Source organism: Acipenser ruthenus, chromosome 11 (genome assembly GCF_902713425.1).
Source record: "Acipenser ruthenus chromosome 11, fAciRut3.2 maternal haplotype, whole genome shotgun sequence".
Classification (NCBI taxonomy): domain Eukaryota; kingdom Metazoa; phylum Chordata; class Actinopteri; order Acipenseriformes; family Acipenseridae; genus Acipenser; species Acipenser ruthenus.
The window spans coordinates 8,854,781-8,873,260 of NC_081199.1; the positions used below are offsets into that span (position 1 = coordinate 8,854,781).

The window sequence follows — 18,480 nt, forward strand, 5'->3', positions numbered from 1 at the left end:
CCAGGCTGATTAACCTTTCACTGCTCTTGCAGTCTTTTAAACTATATTGAGCCGCAGAATCCATTTTATTTGTTCACATCACTATTGGCAGCACACCTCACTTTGTCATGTTTCAGAAACTTGAAAAAGTGCGGCAGTACTTTCTGCATCCTCTAGCTCACGCTCTCGTTCCCCCGGGTCTCTGCACCTTTCTTTCAGCTGTATTGTCAGACGTCACCTGCACCAGGGGGAAGAATTAAGTTATGCATCCCTTGCTTCATGCAATCATGTATAAGATATAAACTTTTACAGATTTGTCAAAATTCCACTACTTATCATGAGAAGAGTGATGTCACAATTCTAAAGGTAAAAAAAAAAAGTTTTACATTTACAGAATCACTAACGAGTTTCAATAACATATGACAATTAATTTTAATAAAAAGTTTCATGACAATTATTATTATTTATTTCTTAGCAGACGCCCTTATCCAGGGTGACTTACAATTGTTACAAGATATCACATTATTTTTACATACAATTCCTCATTTATACAGTTGGGTTTTTACTGGAGCAATCTAGGGAAAGTACCTTGCTCAAGGGTACAACAGCAGTGTCCCCCACTGGGGATTGAACCCACAACCCTCTGGTCAAGAGTCCAGAGCCCTAACCACTACTCCACACTGCTTGGATACACGGTTCTCCAGATATATGGAGAAATCTGAGAAGTGTGACATAAGGAAGTACGCACGACCGCCTACACTATATCCTCTTCACAGAGGACTTCATCCCCAAAGGGGGTAATTATAACCAAAAAAAAATGTGCTCAGATGGGGTCCAAAGGAAGTGAATGGGGAGAGGAAACCAATGTTGCGGTTGCCTTCACCCGAGTCGAAGAGAAAGTTATGAAAGCTTTAACAAAGTACTAAGAATAATTGTTATACCACTGAGTGGTTAGAAAATGGATCTTTGGTTATTACTCCTTTAAGAGATTCAACCCTACACTGGCCCTGTGTTTGCCTCTTGTTATGATCTCTACTGGGACAAATTAACAGTAATAGCTCTTCCGCCTGCAGTGGAGGTCAGTGGATCTGAAGCCTCCAGATCTTGGCTCAAGAAAACAAACACTCTACAGGAAGACATTAAACACACCAGCACACACACTCTCTCATCTCGGAGCCAACAGCTGCCCCTCCCCCCCTTAGTCTCCCACGTCCCTCTTCCTTCCCACTTTCTTGACATCCTTCATTGAATTGCACCGGATTTAAGGAGCAACTCAATGTGGTTTTCTTCTACTTGTTTAGATTAACTTTGTATATAATTTTCTGTTACAGTCATCACATCCTGGTGGCTTTTTAAAAAGTTTAGAGCAGCCCTGTGGCCTCATTATAGCTCCCAAAGACATCTTCACCATCTACAACTGGTAGACCAGAGTGTAACCGTTAACCTGTCCCCCCTGCATCACTCTGCAGGACTCTATAGAGCAATGTGGTATTTCTTACATCTATGGGGCCAGGGTGTTGCAGGGGGACAGCATGGTAACACTCTGGTGTACCAGATTTACACAGAGAGAAGACATAGAGAGATCTACGAGGGCCACAGGGGTGCTTTACATTCATGAAAAGTCACCAGGGTGTGATGACTGAAACACAAAATTATACGCACAAAGTGAATCTAAACAACAAGAGGAATACATTATATAAGATAACTGGCATTTGAAACCCATACCACCATCCACCTCTTATTAGCAACATTGTTTGGTTCTTTGCATAAGACCTTAAAGACGACTGCGGCTCCCTAGTTACGTATCATTTCCTCTGCTGTGGGTCAGTCTACTCCAATGGTCACTAGGAAGCAGGAGGTTCAACTTTTAATCTACAGCGTTGTATTTGAAAAATATATATATATATTCAACACAATGAAAGCGACAGCAGTGATAATGTTGCTAATGGTCAGAAAATGGAAGTAAAATCTTGCACGTCTTTAACCAGCTCAAACCTGCAGTTCACTAATATTCTGCCCCCTAGGTGGCCAGGCCTCCTGAAGTTAGTTCCTGTCTCTGCCCTGGTTCCTGTTGCATGCAAGCAGAAGGAAACAGTTCCGGATGAACTCAGCTCACTATTCCTGTAAGACAAAGGCTGTTTCATCCTTCCTGAGTCCAGATGGATCCTGGGATGATTGAGATACAGGAATCAATAAACCTGAGCACTTTCACCAGGAAAAACACACCAACAGAACTGCCATCCCTGACCAAATGAACCTCCCGTGTAACTATGAGTCAATCAGTGAAAGTTCTGGAACTTGGAATCACTAAGCTTATGAATATCAAGGTTGTCATTTTATGAACAGTGCCTGTAAAGTCTAGGAACTACACAGTGAACTATGCTACATTTTTTCATAAATTTATAACAGAGATAGACTTAGAACAAAGAGAGGGAGACACTTCTTCGCACAGAAAGTTGTCAGGGTGTGGAAAGCTCCTGTACTCAAGTGAAAGCATAGACAAAAAGCTCCTGTACTCAAGTGAAAGCATAGACAAAAACATTGAACACAGTTTTTGAGTAATTGCTGTAGGAACCGCTCCGAATAATTGCAGGGAAGGGCACAATCACAACAACTCTAAAAATGTCATTTAAAGCTGCTTGTGTTTTATGATAACTCCGCATACCATGTTGTTCTTTAAACAGCAGAGGGAGTCTTGCACAGTCGACGCGGTGAACGAGTTAATATTCCTGCGAGAGTGTCACAGTGTGGGTTTTGCCGGCTGGGGCCTGGGTGCTAAGGTTCATTTTTAATTACATTACTTAGGATTTTATGTTTATCAAACAGAATGTCTCCAGCTGTATTGAAAGCTAAGGTAATAAGGAATCCATCCGCAAGCGCAATGTTCCTTTGAAAGGACCTGGCTCAGCAGTCTTGCTTACAGCAGTCTTGATTCATGGATCCGGAGAGTTTAAAAAGCTGTCCCTCCTGTTAATAGCTGCATTCCGACGCTGCTGAAATCACCCGTAGTGGGGCAAGGCCTAGAGTGCTGCAGAGCAGGGCTGGGGTCATTTCCAATTCAAATTCCTTTTTTTTTCCTTTGAAGGAATTGGAATTTGACTTGATATTTTAGAGACATAATAATCGGTGTGGTTGTTCAGCTGCTTTCATTTGAAGCCAATTTAATTGACTAACAGTGACTTCAGTTTAAGCAATGTGTTGCCAGAGTGAGCAGCTCATTTTAACAGTATACTGCTAATTGCAATTTAGATCAGTGATGTGTTGGAATTGATTAAAAGAGAATGGGAATTGGAATTGGCTGCAGCGCAATCTTAGACTTCAGATTTTGGGAAGCCCAAAAAAAGTAAAACAAAACTAGTATTACCGTCCACTACATTCAAAATACTTCAGTATTTCCAAAAATTACACTATGTAACACAATTTTTGTTCCTGGGTAGTAAGTGTTATTTCCTAATTGCTTATGCCTCAAAAGTATAGAAAATGGCTATTATTCCCCACAAACTTTGCTTTTGTGACCAGGACAGTGATATTTTGAAATTTACCTATTTCCATTGAGAAAACGGGCGAATTTGTGTCTTTTCGTTCACATAAAGTCAGAAAAAAACAACATATGAATCCAAATTAACATGTATTTATACTAAAGTAATACAAAAATGACTACAAAAGATTTAGAAGTGAGTAGTTTTTCGAGATTTACGATTATACTGTAAATCACTTTCACGAATCAGCCCCCAAATGTAGTCTCCCATCATGTTCTCGTTATACTGTCCTTCATTGACAGCTCATCCAGGAGCCTCAAAGCCGTGCTGCTCCATAATGGTAACAAGTACCCGTCTCTTCCCCTGGCTCACTCGGTGCACCTCAAAGAGGATTACAACAGCATCAAGACCTTGCTGGATGCCTTGAAGTATGATGAGTACGGCTGGGACCCCCGGAAGGTGCTGATGCCACCACTGCACATCAAATTGGGCCTTATGAAACAATTTGTCAGAGCTCTAGATAAGGAGTCGGCAGCCTTCAAGTACCTTCAAGACTTCTTCCCTAAGCTGTCTGAGGCAAAGGTCAAAGCCGGTGTCTTCGTCGGACCACAGATAAAGAAGATCCTGGAGTGCAATGAATTCCCCAAGAAGCTCACTAGTAAGGAGAAAGCGGCTTGGAACAGCTTTGTCGCAGTGGTTCGGGGCTTCCTGGGCAATCACAAGGCCGAAAACTATATGGAGCTGGTTGAGACTCTGGTGAAGAACAATGGCACAATGGTCTGTAGGATGTCCCTCAAAGTCCATATCCTTGATGCTCATCTTGATAAATTCAAGGAGAACATGGGAGCGTACTCGGAGGAGCAAGGCGAGCGCTTCCACCAGGATATACTGGACTTTGAACGCCGCTACCAAGGACAGTATAACGAGAACATGATGGGAGACTACATTTGGGGGCTGATTCGTGAAAGTGATTTACAGTATAATCGTAAATCTCGAAAAACTACTCACTTCTAAATCTTTTGTAGTCATTTTTGTATTACTTTAGTATAAATACATGTTAATTTGGATTCATATGTTGTTTTTTTCTGACTTTATGTGAACGAAAAGACACAAATTCGCCCGTTTTCTCATTGGAAATAGGTAAATTTCAAAATATCACTGTCCTGGTCACAAAAGCAAAGTTTGTGGGGAATAATAGCCATTTTCTATACTTTTGAGGCATAAGCAATTAGGAAATAACACTTACTACCCAGGAACCAGAAAAAAAAAAAAAAAATGTTACACGGTGTTATGATTCAGAATATTTATACCAGCTCCTTTCTTTCTGTGAAGCTTCAATGTTATAGTGTTTGTAGCAAACATAATTTGTATTTACTATATTGGTCTCAAATATGCAGCTTTGAAAGAAACACATAATAGTAAATGTGTATTTTCATTAAAAAAAAAAAAAAAAAAAAAAGATCTGTTACAATACTTGCTCTCTGTTTGCAAGCCATGCTTTCAGAAGGTCTTGCACTTCCTAGGTCATTTCAACTGGACAGTGAAATTGTCCCCGCCCCTCCTATGCCTTCTTTACTGTCATTTAACAATCAGCTGCTTCCCCTGTTGACTGACATGCTTTCAGCCAATAACAAGCTTTCACCCTGAAGACACTGCTGAAATGACTTAAAACTTAAAACAGTAAAACAAAGCATACATGCCCCACTATGTTTTGATAGTTTAATTGTTTTTTGCAACTTTCCCTTGCTCTGGTATTCTTAGAACTCTTAGAACTCAACAATTTAAAGATATGCAAATATATTCTAAATATTTCAGAAGAAATAACCATTCAAACACAGCCAAGATTTAGAGCTCATTTTGAGTGCTAATGCTTTGGGATTCAAATTAAAGGTGCAGCGCCCCATAGAACTGAAGTTTCACTGTCAAAGAATGAACTCCCCACCGAGCAGTATTTATGGTGTCAAGTCAGAGCACGGACATGTTAACTCCTATATTACAATAAAAAAAAAAAAAATCACAGGAACTTTAAAACACACTTTTCTAAATGTAAAAAGTAGGATGTATCAAGTACTTGGGGGGGGCTTCAGTTGTGCGACACTGTGTGCACATGGGTGGATTACTTTGATTTAACAAGAGAATAGCTGTAATATAACGGCAATGTAACGGATCTGTATTAAATAGCATCACAAGGGCAGCTACAATAGCATTAGCGATTAAAATGGACTTAGTTGACATACCAATGGTATCACAATGATATGGACACACATTATACAGACTAATCCATTGCAGTGCCATACCAGGATGTGTGGTACCATATCAGGAGCACCGTTTCTGTGCAGTATTGTGGTTCTGCCTGGTTTTCTTTGAGTATTCTTTGAATGGCATATGACATACATATACTGTATACATAGATAAAAAAACAGAGACTCGAGTGTAAACAAACAAGTAAATAAAGCTGGCTCAGCCGGATCACAGTGAGAACTAATTAAATTATTAATGAGAACCACCTGCTTAAGGGCAGGCGAGACTCCCTAATTAACAAACTAATTACCAGTCGCTGGGAGAGAGGCGGGCAGAGAGCGTTTGCTGAACAAGGAGAAAGAAAGGCCGCCCAGAGAGGTATGCAAAGTGATGCTCAACCCTCTGCTGATGCAAACAGTTCATCGCAGGACAGCATTGAATATTTCAGGATGGGTATACAGTACAATGATGGCACCACAAATCAATTTTTCAAAGTGCAGCAAGTTAAACATGAATAAGACCTGGCTGAAAATGACTGTAAGCCTGAGCCATGCTGATGGTTCAAATAACTGTTCTGTACTCCCTCACTGACTTCAAATTCAAGTTTCTTTTTACATTGACCAGAAAGCAAAGTTACCTTATAATAGTTCACCAGGGTATACCAGAGTAAATTCATGAACTGCTTCCGAATTCAAAATGATTACGTATAGGTATACCCTAGTTAAATAACACAATGGCCTGTATTTTTTAATATGGGTAAGTTGCAGGCAAATTGGTCCCTCCATAGCAGACGTGTGAAGTAGGCAATTTGCCCAAGTGGAAGATCAAACACATTGGGAATGAAGGCTATAGGAAATGTCTGTACTTATTGATTTAATGCATGCTGTGCTAATTAATGGTCTACATGTTTCACCCGAGGAAGAAGAAAAAAAAAACCAACAACAAAAAAGCCAAAGGAGTGTTTACCTAGATGTGCAGTGTTTGAACCTCATGTCTTTTACAGTAGTCAAGAGCCCTGTCTCTGGTTTCAAGGGGGGAGTTTGGTTGACAGTTCATATGTGTGGGGTTGGTATCTTTGAGGATCTACTGTTCATTACAGAGAAGCTACATCGACAGCAAATTAACAAATAACATTTTAGACTGTAGATGAAGATTCCTCTGCTTTATCAGAAGTTATATGTGGCATCCCAGAAGGTTCTGTTCTTGGGCCAATTTTGTTCTCCCTTTACATGCTGCCTTTGGGTGATGTTATCTGTAGACATGAGGCCAATTTTCATTGCTAAGCAGATGATACCCAATTATATTTATCTGTTAAACCAGGTGACACCTCAATCGCAACTATCCTTACTATCTGCCTGGCTGACATTATGCAATGGATGTCAAAAACTATTTATTGTTGAACTCTGATAAAACAGGTAATTCTATTGGGATCAAAAAATCAATTTTAAACAATACAAATTCAGATGTTCTGGCAGTTGACAGCTTCCCATTTAAGTTGAGATCTGAAACGAGAAATCTGGTTGTCATTTTTGACCCAGATCTCTCATTCAAACCTCATATTAGAAAAATAACTAAAGTGTCTTTTTTTCATTTAAGAAATATCGCTAAACTAAGACGCTTCCTTTCCATGGAAGATGCAGAGAGACTGATGCATGCTTTCATAACATCCAGACTGGATTATTGCAAGGCTCTGTTTTCTGGTATTCCCAGATCTGTGTTATCCCGACTGCAGCTTGTGCAAAACACTGCTGCCTAGGTTTTAACAAGAAGTAGAACACATGATCACATTACGTCAGTATTGGCAGCCCTACATTGGCTTCCTGTAAGGTTTAGGGTGGATTTTAAGGTCATGCTTATTACTTACAAAACATTAAACGGTTCGGCTCCTTCATATTTAAATGATATTTTAATCCCATAGACGACCACTGCGATCCCAGGATGCAGGATTGCTTACTGTCCCTAAGGTGTCAAAAAAGAACACAGGTGGTAGAGCATTTGGCTTTAGGCCCCCGAATTATGGAATCAGATGCGTTGTTCCCATAAGGGAAGCAGTTTTTAAAACACGACTGAAGACACACTTTTATAATCGTTCCCATCTTAATATGAAGTAATGTTTTTACCCTGTATTGTATTGCATATTTGCATGTTTTAATGTTTGCTATAGCTTGTATAGTATTAATAATTACTGTTACATTGTACCTGTGAAGCGCCTTGCGACAATTTATTGTAAAGGGTGCTATATCAAATAAAGATTGATTGATTGATTTTAAAAATAAAGAACAGGACGGCTTGTGGTGACGTCAGACCCGGAAGAGAACGGACACACAGTCAGTACTGTAGGGTATAAAAGCACTGCTTGCGCATTTTAATAATAAATAAACAAAACAAAGGTTTGAACAAACAGAACACTGGTACAAAGAAAATGGCACGATGGCCAAAACAGACGGACAAAACACAAAACAAAACTAAATCAATCAAGTATCACGTTGTGGGTTTGTACATGTGACCGTCTCCAGATTAGTAATAAATTAATCAATCTGGAGACAGTCACATTCTGCGCGAGTTTAGCATGGATGGGGAAGTTTAACCACATCCATGCTGCAAAACAATTAACAATAATGTGTTTTTATACACCTAAATAAAACATTTTAAATAATAAAACAACAAATAATATAATACATACAGGGGCAGGGTATACCCTGTCACACCCCTCAAATGTAAACATCATGCGAAGCTATCGTCCAATCAATGCATTCCTGGCTGTCATGCACCAGCATAACCAGGCTTAGATACCAAACTCCCGGTTCAGACTGACTCAGCACAGCGCTGCTTACTGCTGGACTTGCTAATGCACTCCCTATTCATTCTCCTATAATGTCACTGTTGCACATTGAGAAATTAAGTTCCTCATCCCTGAGTTCAGCCAGCTCAGCAAGAACAGACTGGCAGTTCAAATGAATTGGCAAAAATTCACAGTTTCAAAAAGGACCTTATTATTGTCTTCAGAAACTGAACTGGATGAAAGCCATTATCAACCTGTTAAAGCTGTCAAAGTACCTACAGACTAGCAATTCTACTAAAAGCAAATGGAAACTTTGTTAGAATATAGAATATTTGACAAACAGTTGGATATCTACAGTAGTATGAAAACATACACCTCCCTATCATTACTCCCCTTTCATTATCTTTCTCATCAAGACCTACAAACATACATATTGTAACAGACCCCATTTTAAATCTGTACTACAGCTTTAAAACTTAACAGTTGAAACCACTGCACACAAAGAGCAGTATAGTACTGTAGTTGAAATGGAGAAGGTGACTGGGCAGGACGGAGCGAACGGGAATAGAGCAGAAGTGTGAGACTTCTAGGAAAGGGTTCTGTGTAAATGGTATGTGTTTGTGTAACAGGCAGTGCTGTGTGATACGCTGCCATTGCATTCTGTCCCGTTGGTGAGACGAGCCCGGCTTTTTTGTATTGTGCTTTTGAAGCTTGCTTTCAGTGACAAAGTCGCTGGTTCATGCCCAGCCTCTGCCCTGTTATATGTGCTTAAAATTAACCTGCTTAGAGTTCTGTTTGATCAAAGGATCTTAGAGATTCTAGAAATGTCCCCTCCAAGTACAACCCTTACAATATATATGAACCAACTGACAGGCTCCTCCATATGTTCCCAGATTCTGACTCTCTCAATAACTTGGGGTAAAGAATGTCTAGGTGCGTTACAATTGGATAAGAAGTTCTTGAGATATGTGTAATAATATGAGCATGACATACTGTATGTATTTTGGTCTGTAAGATGAAAAGATGAAAAGAGAGGAAAAGAGAGGAAAGAAGTGCATGAAAGCAATAATCCCAGGAGTCAGAGATGAAATCAAACAGCCCTCTGTTTGAGGGAACATTTATTTATTCACAAATAACACACAACCATGCAACGTGTTCAACTTTATAGTCAAGACTAATAAAATGACAAGCCCTTTATTGTGTTTAATGATGCGCTAAGCTTCTCAAAGTTGTTGTTTTTTTTTCATTCCTGTGCTCCTTTAATATCCATACTTTCTGTTAACAAAAGTCTGTGATGGTGTCTTCAGAACATCTTGGTTCCAAATTGGCACTTTTGAGCACATCAAAAACAAAGAAACAACATGCCCACTTCCTCCCCACCTGTGACATTAAAACAATGAATGGACTCCAGACAATCAGATCCAAACAACCTGACCTGCATACGACTGTCTAGAACTTCAGCATTCAACAGCAAGGTTTGTCATGCGTTGACCTAACTCAAAGAATGTTAGGTCTGTTTCACATAGGATGGGCAAAGGGTTCCTAAATGGTAGCACACTCCTGTTTAGACTGCAGTTACAGGCTCACATTAAATAGCATTGTGGAGTGCTGGAGTTAATGTGATGTTTCCTTTCAGTTCCACCATTGTGGTCTCGGATCTAAAGTAGGTTTGCATAAATCCTACTTGCTTTAAGCAATCAAAATTAGCTGCCCGGTCCCAAATGTCTTGTCGGTACTGTAATCCTGTCAGGACGTGCATTACCGCACAGAACTAGGAAAGTTATTGCATGTCCACATCATAGTTGTTATTGGAATGGATCTTTGATAGCAACAAGTCTTCTGTAGGTTCAAGGCTTGTGCTTCACCCAAGCATCTTCATGGTATTCTTCAAAGCCTGTGGTTGCATCTGTTGTTTACTTCCCACCTCCCCTCCCTAAAGGGACCAATATATAACCTAAAGTAACTTCTGCTAATGGAAACCATTGGGCAAGAAGAATCAGTACACCCCCATCGAATTTCCATTAGATGTACTCACTTTCCATGGGTGCTGTATTGAATTGGCTTTAGGGCACGCATGGAAATCAATGGTGTTTTCAGATGGAAATGTGTAGGGGAGATTCAGTGCTGCAATGTGCTCAGACCTTTCAATACTTCTGGATATTACAGTTCCATCAGTCCCTGTATTCTACAGATGTTAGGATTTATAGGCATTCTGGGTCCCACAGTCAATCTAAGAGGGTATGATTCAAAGGGTCCTGTTTTAATTATGTAAACCGTGTCAGGTCTTAATGCCGCCATTTTGAAATTCATAAACATAATCTTTAACTGCGGTCCCATTTTCACTGTATTCATATTGCATTACTGATGTTAATAAGGGGGTCATTTAATCACCAGATCATTAAGAAAATAGACAATATATTAAAAAAAACATCCACTTAAATTCAAACAGGGAGACCGGTGGACATACTGGAAGCAGTGAGGCTATGTCAGGACTCAGGGGTGATTAAGGAAGTGTGGTCAAGTGGTTAGAGCTGTGGGACAAGGAGAGTGTGGCCTTGTGGTTAGAGCTGAGAGACTGAAAGGCAATGTGGCCTTATGCTTAGAGCTGAGGGACTGGGAGACAGTGTAGCCTAGTGATTAGACTTGAGGGACCAAAACGATGGAGGAGAGGACTGAGTGCTATCCTATTCAAACTCTGCTACTTTCATTGGATTCCTTCTTGACAATATATATTTAAATGCATATATTTATTGCATTCATAATGTAGTTTTTTTATTTATGAAAAAAACACTGAATACTTTAGTTTAGGTATCCGTTATAAGTGATTATAAACTATAGCAAAAAAAAAAAAAAAAACGTCAAAAGTGTATAATAACTGCATTGCAAAAGCAAAGCAGCTCCATATAATTGGTGAGACTGACATACAGGTAGTGAAAAAAAAATGGAAACACCTGGGTAAATGAGGAACACCAAGTATATTGAAAGCAAGGGCTTCCACACAGGTGTGGCTCATGCGTTAATTAAGCAAATAACATCCCAGCATGCTTAGGGTCATGTATAAAAATGCTGGACAGGCCTGGTTGCCTATAATTATGGCTAGCATGGCTGCAAGAGGAGACCTCAGTGACTTTGAAAGAGGGGTGATTGTTGGGGCGTGTTTGGCAGGAGCTTCAGTGACCAAGACAAGTGATGTCGGCATGAAACTCCGAGGGAAAGACATCATCAGCAAAGGGCAACAGTCGGCGGAAGCGCATACTCCAGGATCGTGATATCCGTGCATTAATTCGAAGTGCAAGGCAAAACAGATGAGCAACTGCAGATCAACTGACTGCAAATTTCAACCTGGGGCACAAGCAGCAAGTTTCATCAAAAACGGTCTGCCGAGAACTCCACAGAGCGGGATACCATAGTGGCCCAACACCCTATTAAGTGACTTTACATTGCTGTTTCCATTTTTTTGTTCACTACCTGTATAAAGACAGACAGACAGGCAGGGATAGAAAGACAAACAGTCCTGAAAAGACAGGCAGACAGACTATATTCATTATACCTGATTATAAACAATAGCAAAAAAAAATGGCAAAATAGATTATAGATTGTTTATAACCACTTATAACAGAAACCTAAACTAAAGGGTTACATGAAATTAATTCAATTTTTTTTAACATGAAACATTTAAAAAGTGCCTTGTTCTTAGGGGGATAAAGCTGCAATGTTCAGTTTTATACTAACTATATATTTCCTTGTTGTCTGTTTACTCTTCAATAGTTTCCACTGTTATGAAGTTAGAAGGGCTGGTGTTTCTTTTATACTAAATGCATTTCACAGTAAACACTTATAAAGCTCATACTTTTAGCATGGACTTGTGAAGTAACAGCCTTCTTACAATATAATGTACTTGTTTGTAAAAAAATATTTTTAAACATGCAAGGGACACCGAATGGGACACAAATAGACCACTATGTAAGAAATTCAATTTAAGGATTTATTTTAAATCTTGGGAGGACTGGTTGAGGAAATATGTTTATAAATGGTCTAAATACATCTACATTATTATACTAATACATCTATTCTGAACGTGTATTGGCAAGCTAATTGAAAAGAAGGTTAAATCTCATGAAGTTGCTGGAACCATTGTCTTTAAACTCCTTTTCTTAATGCATTTACTATAAAGAAACAACTGCAAAGCTTTTCTTTGAAATTCTTCACCAGAAGTGGCTACCATAAGCAGAACTTAAAGTATAAGCTGTGCTAAGGTCATACATCTTACCACAGTGCAGTTTCTAGGTTTTTTTGGTAGCACGCAAACTATAGTATATAGAATATATGACCTGACAAGCAAAAACAGAAAATTGTAATGTTAAAAAAGGGGAAATAGGGAGTAAAAATGAAAATATAAATCTATACTAATGTAAGTTTATTAAACATTTCTCCATTTTTGCATGTAGAAGTGACAAAAGCTTCCAATCTGCAGGTTCTTGACAAACTAAACTGGAGTAAGTTTTGTGTGTTTAGCTACTTTGTAGGACAAATATACATTTTAACAGTTAGATTACATATAGATTCTCCATTCCAAAGGTTAGTTGAGAATACTAAAATATTTAGACACTCTTTTAACTAATAGAGCTTATTCGTAAACTTATTTAAAAAATAAGTATATATATATATATATATATATATATATATATATATATATATATATATATATATATATGATGAAACCATAGTCTTTCTGAGCGCCATAACAACAGCAAGGTATGTTAATGAATCCATTAATATATTCCTATATTTGATCTATTTATTCAAGACAAAGAAAAAGGTTAACATTAAATTGGCGACTTTGCCCTTTCCTGACAATCTACCATCTCTAAGTGGAAGAGCCTCCCTACTCTGCCCCACCCCCACAGACACAGTGACCAATAAAAATACAGCAGTCCCAGCCTCCCTCTAAGCTCCTCCCAGAGGGCAGGCTCAGAACTTTGTTCCTCCATTTTAGTTTTCATTTTTTGGCAAGATAATGCAAGCCCAAGGCAAAAGGAGCTAAAGCAGAAGAAATAGTGGTTATTTATTTTTTTAGCAAGTCACTAAGTTAAAGAAGATTCCTTTTGCTTTCCTTTTGTGTGAAGTAAAGAAGTTCCTTCTTTGTCACAAGTTGCTCCTCTCTCTCGCTCTGCCTCAGTCTTTCAGCCCCTCTTCGGTCACTCCCTGAGCGGAGAGTTCCGCCAGGACATTGCTCAGGTATTTGGGGTCTGGGTATCCGTGTCCTGTCAGGTTGGAGCCAAATTCCGTCTTGTGGTGGATCTCGTTCCAGACCACAGTGTCCGACTCCCCAGTGGTGTTGGACGTGCCGATGGTAAAGATCAAGCGACGGTCCCAGGCAACTATCAACAGCTTTAGGACCTGCATCGGGAAACCAAAAGAAAGAGACTTTCCTATGATCTACTATTATCTGAATACAGTGTTTAATGATAATCCTCCTAGCAGCTGAGGAGTTAATAATGCTGACATCATGTTTTGATTTTTAATGGTAGATTTTTCATAGCTATTAGTAAATAAGTAAATGTCAATGAGGCACATCAAGAATGATAGCAGTCAACACCAAAAATGTCAACTACGCTCCTTCATGCAACCTCATGCAGTAGAATAAGGTCAATTAAAAGGTCAAGCGGAAGTGCATTATTGAAATATCTGCTTGGAGAGAGCCATACATTTTTATCACTAATAGCTTAGAAAAAATACCATAAGAAATATCCAATTCACATTTACAGTCACCTTTTCACATTGAGAAATTTGAGGCCTCAGACAAACAATAACCACAGCATAAAACTAGTATGAAACAAATTAGTTGCAGAAAGAGCAGTTATATTTCTGCCCCAGAGACATTCTTGTTAGCTTAAATGTGTTTCTCTCTGAAAATATGCTTTAGAATCGGCCCATAGCTTCCAATCCATCACTGTGTAATCACTAGGCAGCAGGCAGGTCAGAATGTGTGGTAAATACCTACAGTACAGTGCACCATTTCATCATAATAGGTCATAGCAAAGAAACGCAGGCATGACATACAGACGGACGTATCACATGACCTACATTCACAGTATGTCAGGAAAGTTTCATGAACAGGCAACTAGTTCATAAAAGGGTAATACGTCAAGTAGTTCTGTACTTTGGAAGCTAATATGGTAATGCTCTCTGCAATAAGATGTTGAAATATTCCGATTTTAAACACGGGTGTGAATAATGGAATAGAAGCCGTACCTTCCTTCCCTTTTCTAAGTCCGGCAGGTAGCAGTGCCGAGGGAATCCTCTGGCGCTGAACTTCTTCCCTGGATTTGGGTGCTCGGTGCCCTGGGAAGACATGAGGAACATCTCAGCCACGCAACCAAGCAAACCCCTGGCTTGGGAACCGGCCTCCCATATTCACTGCCACCAGCGCCAGACTTGAACTGCTGGCTTTTTGCAGGACAATCGACCAACCACATGGTAAATCAGCAACTACTCTAGTACGCTAACAAAGGGTTTGATAAATCACAGCTGCAATTTTTAAGGCATTTTACAGTACCAGGGAATCCACCTGGATTGAATCAACCATTTCATTTTAGGGATAATCCCTGGAAGCCTCAGGTGGTTAATGCAATCCAGAGTGATTCTCAACTGGATCATCTAAATCCTATTAGAACTATATCTGTAAAAACAAACACATTCAGAATTCCAAGACTGTTGGTGTGTTGCTATCAATATGCAGTATGCATTGCTATTAGTTTTATTTGTTAAAGAAATAATAGTAATAGTAGTTCCTGGTGAGCTTGGTATGGAACCATTGTGCACACATACAGAGGGTCCTCATTATCGTGTAATAATCACACAGTACCTGAAAGGGTACAAATATTTGTATAAAATGACAAGTTTATTGGATTGTAGCCAAATGCAATGTGAAACATCTATAGGGGACCAGGAGTGTATGATACAAGTTAGGGGAAGATGCAGAATCAAGGCAGTTATCCTGTTTCCCATGCACAGTGTAACAAACAGACAAACAACCTAGAAAAACCTATCAGGATACCATTACAGAACCAGTTACCATGCAAAAACCCAAACGTTAACATTACTAGCAAGGGCTACACAACAGATTGATTGCATTGAGCACACTGGCACGACTACAGTATCTCTAAATCAACTCATTTCCTTAGGTTTCCCTATGCACGCTGTATGACGGATGAACACAGGAACCCTTCTCCGTTCCTCCTCAGGTCATGTATTCCTGGCGTTCCTAATCGGAGCCCTGGGAAGCCCAGGAGTGACACGCTGCCTGCAGGGAAGGGCTAGAGCTGGAGTCAGGCCTCGGAAGCACTGGCCTGGATTCCACGGCTGGCCTAGTTTCTATGCAGGGCATATTCAAACACGGCAGCTGCCTCCTGTGATTAATAATAGCCCTAAGTGTTGTACAGACTCCAGGTGTCCCAGGGGTATCCTGTCTGAAACGTGGCTCAATGTATTGTTCGTATCAGCTTGGGGGCTGGGTGACTCAGCTTCCTCACAATGGGAGTCATTGTAATTTCAAGCATTGCAAGGCACTGGTCATGTTTTCATTTGTATATATACACTGCCTTGTCACTTTATAAGGATCTGCCTAGCTCAGAGAGACTCACCTGGATGCCGGCAGGGATATCGTAGACAATGCGGATGGTTTTGAATTCGGGGTATCCGGGCAGGCAGTGGGGGATGACATGAAACTCCATCTTCCCAGGGGGCTGTGTGCCTGTCTTTTCACCATAGATAGCCTTGCAGGTTGGGCACTGCAGACTGCCGTCCTGGAGAAGAAATCAAACCACAAACTCAACAGGCATGGAGGGTGAGGGGCGTTTCTGTTTTCTGCGATGGTTACTGATATATTTCACTGGTTTACCAAACCTTAAAATTCAGGTTTTTAGATTTTGAACCAAAATTTGTCCCACAAAATATAGTTTTATCAATGAAGTTAGGTGGACACAGTATAGCGGTAGGCCTAAATAATAAGATGTGAATTCAATTAGAGATATAACAATAATAAATTAATCGACTATTGATTGCCATGGTTTTTATTTTGCAAGCCACAATAATTGATCGATTACCTGTAGCTAACATGCTTTTTCTTTTTCTGATGAGAAAAAAAAAATGTATGACTTATTGTTTTTTTAATAATAGAATTAATAGTTATAATAGTTGTTTTAATGCATGCTTTATAATGCATTATTATTGATTATTACACCTCTAGATTAAATGCTGTATTATAAGGACAAAACTGTAAATACCACTTAAAATGTTTGTTTACTTCTACATTACCTTTTCATGATTATTATTATTATTATTTATTTCTTAGCAGACGCCCTTATCCAGGGCGACTTACAATTGTTACAAGATATCACATTATACATTATTTCACATTTAACAGATATCACATTATTTTACATACAATTACCCATTTATACAGTTGGGTTTTTACTGGAGCAATCTAGGTAAAGTACCTTGCTCAAGGGTACAACAGCTGTGTCCCCCACTGGGGATTGAACCCACAACCCGCCGGTCAAGAGTCCAGAGCCCTAACCACTACTCCACACTGCTGCCATGATGCTTGCAATGGTTATGTTGTTCTATTACTGAGATTGTTATCATCTGCCATGTTGCTTTGCTTGTCTCCTGGTCCTTGAGTAATCATACTGTATGCTGTGACTTTTGCACTGCTGAGAGTCTGCCTCTCTAATTGCCATTTGCACCGATATTTATATAGCTATATATTTAACTCTGGGATGCTCTTGTACCAAGTATTATTATTTTTTTAATACAATAACAAAAAGAATAACTAATCTCTTTCCATTAAAAATACTAAGCTGGAAAACTGGAAATAAATCATATGCAGTGCATATGATTATATTGAACCAAGTAAGTAGCCTACAGCTAGCCTACCCCCTGTGACAGGAGGTGGCTACTTCATGTCTTTATAATGAGCTGCTGATGTCCCTGGCAGCTACACTAACCAGCTTGTAGCACAGTGCTTACAAGGTTTATAAGCAACCATACTCAGCAGAAATGGCTTGTAGCTGTCACAACTGTATTCGCCTGTCAACAAAACTGTCACACATTCCCAGGCTGAAATATCAGTACTAGGAGGTGTCAAAAACCAAACACAAAGACCAGCTCAGAGGTGCTCCAGTTGTTTGCCTTGCAAAAGAAGAAGTCAATATTCTAAACCAGGATCTACAGTTACTTAATCTAAACATGGCCAACGGCCACAACTAGGCTCTATTCTACGACAATGGTAACCATGGTGATGACATGACTTGTTGAAGGGCAGCAAAAGGCACTTACACTTTACTGTTGATGTAATTACATACTCTCTTTATGTAATTATAGAATTATCTGACTAGCCAGTAACACTTAACATAAGCTGCATTTATTACACTACAACTATACACAAGATTACATAGTAATAATTATGTTGGAAATAAAATACATTAGAGTATTTACAAGAGGTGTTAGCAAATTCAACTTTAATGTTTCTAATTACTGTAGAATTACAGTGTAATTAGGGTATACTGTATCTAATATTCCTACAGCTGAAAGCAGGGAAATGCAAACAAACTGGACTGTCAACAGCTGGTTTTAGTGGAGTACACAGAAGGATAAACTAACTATGGAACAATGCAGTACACAACAGAATCTTTTTTTTTTAAACAAACTAAATATGAAATTAGATAGTAACCAAGAAACGTATTGTATGCACTTGCTCCTTTAGAATATTATCCCAGAGAAAGACCTTTACTGCCCTTTTAGTGTCGTTATACTCACCATGTTATGACGTGCAGAAACGATAAGCATAGGGTTGGATGTATAGATGCAATTCAAGTAGGTGAGTAGAAAACCTTCTTATTACATGTAGTTATAAACGGTTTCATACATGCTCACATTCGGAGAATTAGATATTGTTAAATACTGAACACTTGACTTGTTCTATGCTTGTTAAGT

General features: G+C 39.3%; 1 protein-coding gene across 3 annotated transcripts in view; it reads right to left on the reverse strand.

Moving 5' to 3' along the window:
• Window positions 1-9,566: 9,566 nt before the first annotated feature.
• Window positions 9,567-18,480, reverse strand: part of LOC117428428 (E3 ubiquitin-protein ligase DTX1-like) — a 59,475-nt gene continuing 50,561 nt past the window's right edge. For all 3 annotated transcript variants that reach the window (XM_059033284.1, XM_059033283.1, XM_059033285.1), the window contains exons 8-10: window positions 16,128-16,289; window positions 14,737-14,826; window positions 9,567-13,881 (exon numbers count right to left, since the gene is read on the reverse strand). In XM_059033284.1, coding sequence (XP_058889267.1) covers window positions 13,657-13,881; window positions 14,737-14,826; window positions 16,128-16,289 — 477 coding nt within the window. In that variant the 3' untranslated portion in view covers window positions 9,567-13,656. The remainder of the gene's footprint in view (window positions 13,882-14,736; window positions 14,827-16,127; window positions 16,290-18,480) is intronic.